At 33.3% G+C, this 8107-nt stretch overlaps 2 protein-coding genes across 3 annotated transcripts in view; one reads left to right on the top strand and one right to left on the bottom strand.

The window, feature by feature from the left end:
- Nucleotides 1–20: 20 nt before the first annotated feature.
- On the bottom strand, nucleotides 21–4474 carry LOC123871822. Its single transcript, XM_045915805.1, has 5 exons — nucleotides 4095–4474; nucleotides 2532–3961; nucleotides 2006–2210; nucleotides 1176–1351; nucleotides 21–973 (listed from the first exon to the last, which is right to left on the bottom strand). Exons 1-5 carry the CDS (start codon nucleotides 4216–4218, stop codon nucleotides 92–94), a joined length of 2817 nt encoding a protein of 938 aa, XP_045771761.1. The 5' UTR covers nucleotides 4219–4474; the 3' UTR covers nucleotides 21–91.
- Nucleotides 4475–4854: 380 nt separating this feature from the next.
- The window catches only part of LOC123871829 (BAG domain-containing protein Samui-like), a 36328-nt gene continuing 33075 nt past the window's right edge, over nucleotides 4855–8107 (top strand). The window contains exons 1-2 of one of the 2 annotated variants that reach the window (XR_006797350.1): nucleotides 4855–5267; nucleotides 5604–5665. Coding sequence is in view for 1 of the 2 variants with exons in the window: in XM_045915821.1 (XP_045771777.1) it covers nucleotides 5244–5267 (24 nt within the window). In the remaining variant the exon portion in view is untranslated. The remainder of the gene's footprint in view (nucleotides 5268–5603; nucleotides 5666–8107) is intronic. The other variant, XM_045915821.1, reaches the window with a different exon arrangement.

The raw sequence follows: 8107 nt of genomic DNA, 5'->3' as shown, positions 1-8107 counted from the left end.
TTTAATGTAAACAAATAAACATTTTATGAAAATATAATATAAGATATCCCCTCTTAAAATAAGTAACATAAAAATATTATCCAAAATAATCTCAATAACAATCTAAAGCATTAACTTCATCGTTCACTTCGTAAATGCCCAATACATCATCTAGTAAGGAAGAAAGACTTTTGATACCATCTTTCCAATTTTTCTTCTGCTCTATAACTTTTTTAAAATCTTTGCTTTTTAGAAATGTAACAAATAGATATGGCGACGCAAACTTTAATAGTTTCGTTTGATTTTTCGTTTCAGTTTCATTGGTATCTAAACTCATATGCCTTTCGTATATCTCTGCCAATAAATTAGTGTCACCTGCACTCAATATACTTTCAATAACATTGTCCGATTTAGCTAAATTCTGTGCGTCTTCTAAATTACCATTTACAGCAACAAAATTATCAAGTCTTATTTGTCTTAATAATTCATCTACTGTCTTCGGATCATTTTCACAGGGTTTCAAGTTTTCTGGTACTCTGTACTTTTCAAGAGTATCTAGTAGTTCCATAGAAAGTGTTAAAGCAGCATCCATTATATCAACTTCAGTTTCTTCATGCAATAACTTCACTAAGACGGTAAGACATCCAATGGAAGAGAGTTCATCAAGAGTTTTGGACAATCGTCTTTGGATTTCAGTATCGTTAAGGGAGACGATTTTTCGTGTCTCTCTTGAGAATGTAACCGGAGGGAATGTACCGTCAAGCATGCCTTGGTCATTGAGGAAGGATTGGATCACAATTTTCCAGAACTTGAGCGCGGTTATTTGGACCTCCCAGTGAAAGTCGCTGAGGGCAGCAGATACCATGTGATCATAAATAGTCGCGCGGAAGTCAGGCGTCATTTTAATGTTTTGGTACACGTCGCATAGAACACTGCATGCCTCTTTGCGTACGATGCCTTCTGGGTTGTTTGCGAGAATCGATAGAAGCAGTTCCTGAAAGCAAACAAACTTACATTGCCAATGCACAATAACGCCGAAACATAAGCAATAAATTGATTTTGTTACCTAGATAATTAAATACCTGGAGAATGATATACACATATGGCTTTTTATCCTGGACAATCAGATTTCGCACAGTATTTAAAAAAAAGATATATCCACGCAAATGAAGTCGCGCGCATATAGAAATAAATACCTGTATATTAGGGTATTCCTGCTTCAGCTGCTCCCACAGCGGACTCATCTTGCTGGCCGCGCCCACGCAGCGCAGAGCAGATACCCGCACATAGAACTCGTGGTCATTCAAAGCCATGGTCATTGACATGTTTATTAGGCTATTTGATAGTATCTGCTTTTGGAATGGTGGAAATTCTGGAAGTAACATGTATTTTATCATTAGCTTTTATCTCCAATGTCTCCGAAACACAACTTTTAGTCTGTCAAATTGATTTTAAATAAGTATAGGTGAAATGGCACTCGAAGAATTCTTCTCAATTGACGAATTTCTTAATTACAAAGAGTATAGAAGAAATAGTCTTTTTAAGAAAAAAGGAGTTTTAAAAAAATTTCTGCTCGTTTATTTTTAATTGCAAGATAGGCTTTCGCTTGATAAAAATCATGCTCATTAAAAAGCAATAAATATATTATTATTTTCATTTCATAAGATTTTGTGACCAAGTCAATTTTATGAATGATGTAACGTGCTGGAGTTAAGAATCACCCTGTGGTACTCCATAGCTAATTTGAGATAACTCTAAAACGTACAAATTTATTTAACTAGGCTCTCAGATCAATTGATATGGACCTATAAATAAGCGATGATGATACTGATTTTATAACATAACCTCTTCTGGTGAACTTGAATTATACAAATATCCTGTTATTTCTAATTTTCAGTTTTTTGCTCTACTAATAATAATTATTGACGAACCTACTCTATCATAAATATGCATAGTAGTAAAATTGTTGTAATCAACACAATTGATTTAGACTCAAAATTACAACTAAAACTGAATGAAAACATACTTATAAAAGAAATATCAGTAACAACGTAGAGCAGCTCGAGAGCGGAATCGCGAACCTCCCAGTTCATGTCGTGCATTTTCATGAATATCAGTTTTCCCAACTCGTGCATGGTCGACCCTGGCTTTGACTCCATCAGTAGAGAGAGATTGGGTGGCAGAAACTTTTTCACAGTTATTGTTATAACGTTCAATGCTGTCACTACAAACTGCAAAATAAAATTTTAGTTGAGTATTCAAAAACAGTTTTTTAATATTATTAAAAACTCATGGTTCTCTAAAGGGAAGTAAAGATAATTATTTTTAACAAAATTCATAGAAATTAGGAAGATTGGAATGTATTGTGAGAATTAGTATTGTTACTTAGCATGTTCTTTTAGCCTATAGTTGAGGACTTGCTATAATCGCAGGCCTTATAGTTAGGCTTGCAATTATAGCTTTATACATAAATAGAAAAAAGAAGAAAACAACATCTAAACATAAAATGCCAATAAAAAGCAAGATCATAAAAATGAAGCTGTTATACAAACCTTACAAGATAGATTAGACCTCTTCAATATATTATACACAACAGTGTGCAAACATATAACTTCAAGACTCTCTTTCCAATTTATATTATAGTTCTTTACCAGGGAGAGCAATGTGTCTAAAACATATGTCATTACAAGCACCTTCTCTTGATCATCATGTATGTTAATTTCCTCTTTCATATCTCCATGATCGTCAATTGGATCATATTCTTTAAGAACATAGAAGAGTGCTTGAAAGACTAAATTTGCTTTGTCATCATTCAAATGATTCTTTAGACAAGTCAGTCGTTTTACACTCTGCAATGTTACTGACTGTGTATCTAGCTGAAGCATTAGATCTCTTAAAGCGTAAGCCGTACGTGCTGTATGCTCGCAAGTCGCATTCATTACTTTGAAAATATAATCATTGACTCTGTCAGGCGAAGTTACCGGCGTATTCTGCCCAAGGGTGATATAAACAAGGCAAGGTACAAGACAAATAACAAGAAGTTGCTTCTGGAATTCAATTTTCCTACCATCGTGTTCCCACATTGCTAGGTTATCATTCTTCCAGACAAGGTCCCATATTAAGTTACATGCATTGCAATAATCGAATATCAATGTAGCACAACGTCTCTGTATAAAATATTGTATTGTGTTAAAATATGTAACTGCAAGTTCAATAAAATCATCACGGTCATATTTAACATTGGCCGTTAAAGGCTTAGCAAGAAATATTTTGCCTATTGATAACCAAAAAAAGCATTTAGTTATGAGCATACAGACATCTTCTCTACGTAACCTATCCAGCATTATGTAGAAGTATGTTAGGACTTTGGAATCTTTAAGCATAAATTCTATTATGATATTATGTGTCTTTATATGATGTTCATTGCTTAAAATAGCTAATAATATTTGTAGCATTGGCTCAAATGTTTTGCAATGGAGCTCCTCCTCTTCACTGGTCATAGAATCAATTCTTATCAAGTCAATCTCTGTCATTGGACTCATAATATATACAAGTACTAATTTAACATTGGCTTCATCACCCATGTTGTTTAATTTCCACATAAATGCTGATGCAAACTTATAAGTTTGTCGAATTACAAATACTGTTCTTTTTTCATTGCAAAGCCTGAGTATCTCTCTCCAAGCACCACTTTCTAAAAGCCAGTAAACTCCAGAGTTGTGGTTTACTAAAGCAAGTGCAACTTCAAGGTATGCAACTCTCAAACTGGACTCCATACTTGGTGAATTAATCTCATTGAATGCTTTAGCAATTTCGTCACCTTTTTTTGGGAATATCTTAGCAAAATTTACCTCTCCTTGAGCTACTACTCCTAAGATCCTTATGAGGAACACCTTTACTGTGTTGTGATAATGACCTGCATGGTTGAGGGCTTCTATTATTAAGTCCGGTAGTAGTGGCCATGTTTTAAGAAAAGATACCTCTGAAACAAAGTTTTAACGGTAAATATTAAAATAATTTTTCTATTCTACTTGATTTGGACTACAACTTATTAATTTTTTTTAAATAGCGACAAAGCACTCTGAAGGTAGGTATTGAAATTTTACTTTACTTACCGGGATCTGCGCAATTAATTTTAGTAAAGAAGTGGTCGGCATAGTAATTGTTCATAACATATTGGGGATCGGAAAGCTTTTCAAATAAAAGTTTCACTTTATTCTGTATCAAAACATTTTCCATGGTGCCAGAAAACACACGAAAACTTCCAAAAAAATATCAATGAGGGTTAGGTTAGTTCGTCCTCCACAAATTACATTTTGTAATTGTAATTTAAAAAAAATTAAATAGGTAACGCAGCAAAATTATAAAACACTGACTGGGGTAGCTAATTATTGTTGGTAGATAGTAGATATTCATTTAATTGCCTATTATTAAATTGATAAGGAGTTACCCAAAGAGTATGTAAACACTACGTTAGACTTTAGAGTTACCTAAATCATCTAGTACCCTAGTACTATGATAGATTCGTGGTCTGACGTCTGTGGATATGAGTGTGACCATCTCAAAAATGGTGAATCTGCCCAACACATGCCCAAGAGAGGCTAAAAATCTAACTCGGTTCCTGAAAATGCAAAAAACATGCCATCGCAAAAATATTAGAATCATTGTTTTGAGATAATTTCACTCGAATCAACGCGAAGGAACGCGAATCGTACAAAAAATAACACTTGATTTTTTTAAATTTTCTTGGCACATAGTTAATAATATTATGAATTGGTAAGTAGGTCTGTCTACTATTTTCCATCTATTTTGACACTACATTATCGGCAATTTAACAGATGATGAAGTTATTTTGCCGACAGCCTAGTGGTCACAACAAGTCAACAAGTCGTGTTAATATTTATTTTGCCAGTAATTTTCTCTAACTTTTCAGAAGAAAATTAAGCGATTTGATTGATCTTTTAAATATATTTTTAATAAGTCTGAAACATGAAATGTTATAATATGCGTGTAAAGGATTTCTTCCTAAATCAAATGTGATTGTTCTAGAAAAGAGCACACTGCTGTCAAAATTTTATCTGCTGACTTGAGAACCGAGAAGCGCAAATGAAACCATAGTGAAACGATTTATAAAAAACTGAGAATAGCAAAATTTTAAAAATTGTGCTATTGGGAGTGTTTCAGTGAATGACCAAGTGAATTTATTTTCAAGAAGAATTTAGTTGTGCTGAAACTGAGTGTTTTTATTTTAAATCGTGTGTGAAATGCCCCTTCGAGGTAGAAGTTTTGTGAGTATCTCTAATTATTGTTAATTTTTTATATCTAATTGCCAAGCTTTGCACATAATTTTTTCTCCGCACGTTCTAACAATTTTGTGTATACAGGGTTATGCAATAACTATTTGGCCATCGTCCCATAATTGTTTACTAATCTTGTGCCGTTTCTTGTCCTTATAATTTCACCGTCAATACACTGATGATTTTCAATTTTGGTTGCTTTTAATGCAATTTTGGCATGGTTCCAAATACACCCTTGGTGGATTTTTTTAACGCCACAAGTTATTGTTGTAACTAATAAAGTGGGACTATTTGATGGAAGTGCAACTCTCTGATATGGTTTTTCAGGACAGTTGATGCCTGCTTTAACACAAGTGCTCCTGAGTGCCACCTAACTGCCTGTTTGTGAGGTTAGTTTTGTTATTATATTTATTATCTATTATTATTTATGGTTCAGACTCAGATTAGGGCTGCAATTAGATGGTTCAACCCAAGTAAATTAGTTCTATTCTAACGTCAAAAGAGTGGGGCTATAAGTTTCACCACTTTGTCTGTCTGTTTGTTGCATTTTAGTGCTCAAGTAACACCAACTTGAATTCGGTTTAATTTTTGTTAGTCAAAGAGCTTGAATTCTGAAAACATATCAACAAAAAAAAAGCAAAAGATATAGATAAATATTAAAATCATAGCCCCTTCATTTCACAATATAGATAACAAGGGCTTCAATCAATCAATCAGCCTGTTTGTGTCCACTGCTGGACATAGGCCTTACCTAGACTGTATGTTGAATGCATCACTCACCATGCATGCAATCACCTCTGATTGGCCAACAGATTCTCGATATTGGCTGAAATGAATTATTGAGATGTAAAAAGTGAATTGACTGATTCAGCTTTTCTACAATTGGACTACAGAAGCACTGCTTTACAAAGTGGAACCATCTAATTCTGCCTTTAAAGAAAAAGAAGGACTGCCTCCTGTAAACAAAATAATTCTAATGAGATTCTAATAAGTTGGTTACTCCAAAAGCTTGCACAATTCTAAATGGAGAATGAAGGTGTTGTCTATATTTTTCTTTAATCTGTGGATTTTATGTATAATATCTTTTATGGAATATTAAAATTGTATGTGTCTTTATAACTAACTTGTATTTAAGTACTATGGCAAAATCTCAAGATCCAATTAAAATAATCTTAAGTAAATGTTAAAAAAAACATGTACTTCAATATTTTTTAATTTTTTGCATGTAGGGGTAAAACGGAATAAATCATATTTTGGCTCTATTGACGTTAATGTCTATTGTACATAGAGATGTACCAAAAATTACGTTTATACTTAAAATACTAAAATTATAATCACAGACATACTATTACACTAATATTATAAGGGCGAAAGTTTGTATGTGTGTGTGTGTGTGTATGTTTGTTACTCTTTCACGCAATAACTACTGAATGGATTTGGCTGAAATTTGGAATGGAGATAGATAATATCCTGGATTAGCACATAGGCTACTTTTTATCCCGGAAAATCAAAGAGTTCCTACGGGATTTTAAAAAACCGAAATCCACGCGGGCGAAGCCGCGGGCATCTTCTAGTTGCTATGTAAAGAAGCTACACTCACACCCCCTCTGTCAAATATCGTTGCCCGCAATGTATTGGTGCAGCTACTGGCACTGCCATGCTTGCATAACTCTGTTCTCACTTGTCATGGAAGCAAGGAGCACTGATGTTGCTTATGTATAGTGTTGTCCTTATCCTGCTTGGTTTGCTTCGCTCAGACCTCTGCTCTACTGTTACCCACACATAAAGCGTGTGGACAGGCCAGTGTTCCGGTAGTAGTTACATTAGTAACTAGTAATAGGTAATTAAATTAGCTTGTATGTGCTATAAGTATGTAAAAATTCCGCTATGTGGAAAATCACAAGTTTGCAGGAGACTCTTTTAAACTTAATTTTTTGAAAAAATATGCTTTACTTTTGGATCAAAATCACATAGCTAAAAAAGTTATGTCTTGAACTAGCACACAAGCTAAAGAATAGGTTTCTTAAATATATATACACACCTTTTAAACCCAAACAAAATGACATCAAAAATGAAAATTCTTAAAATATACATAGTAGATTTTGAGCAATATATTGTTTTATGTAAGGAATCCAAAACATTTTGAAAAGGTTCCCTTCCTTTAGACTTTCAATCAAGTTGAGAGCTTTTATGACTGAATAGGCTTAATTGGTGGTGTTGTATTTATATGACAGAAACTTCAATTATTTTCCTTTTCCTCCCTTTCCCGCAAAATATAGACTTATGGTTTTGATGATATAATTATTCATATTTATAGTGCAAAAGTGTGTTTGTTTGTCCTTAAATCATGCCTCATGGGGCAACAGATCAATGTGATTTTTTTATTTAAAGACATGTACAGTGACTTAGACTACTTTTTAAAACCCTGGAAATTCAGACAGTTCCCATGGAATTTTTAGAAAACTAAACCCATGCAGGAATCAGATAATGTTATATTATAACGTGGTACTGGAGATGACCTTGGCTTGTTTTGTTTTTAGATTATTACTGTGTACTGTTACAATATAGATGGTGTCATACAAATTCCAGCTTGCATTGTTTGTGTTGATGTGTAGTCATCAAGTAAATCATTTATGCTACTTAGATCTTTTAGCTTCATGAATGTTACATTTCATATTATTCCCTGCATTTTCTGTGAATTGTTTATATTGTAATATTTTTGAGTAAATTAGGTGTAATATTCTGAAACTAAATACCTTACAAGATTTAAAAATACTATAATGTCTTAAGTTTAAAATATTTGGTTGATAGTTGTGAAACTTCAACTATGT

Source organism: Maniola jurtina, chromosome 14 (assembly GCF_905333055.1).
Source record: "Maniola jurtina chromosome 14, ilManJurt1.1, whole genome shotgun sequence".
In the NCBI taxonomy this organism is placed as follows: domain Eukaryota; kingdom Metazoa; phylum Arthropoda; class Insecta; order Lepidoptera; family Nymphalidae; genus Maniola; species Maniola jurtina.
Note: the sequence above shows the minus strand (reverse complement) of the source record. Positions and strands in the feature narration are given on the sequence as shown.

Coding starts and splice junctions, on each gene's coding strand:
- LOC123871822 (XM_045915805.1), bottom strand. CDS start 4,218: ATGGAAAATGTTTTGATACAGAATAAAGTGAAACTTTTATTTGAAAAG. Junction 3,962..4,094: donor AATTAATTGCGCAGATCCCG/GTAAGTAAAGTA, acceptor ACTTTGTTTCAG/AGGTATCTTTTCTTAAAACA. Junction 2,211..2,531: donor GGTCTAATCTATCTTGTAAG/GTTTGTATAACA, acceptor TTTATTTTGCAG/TTTGTAGTGACAGCATTGAA.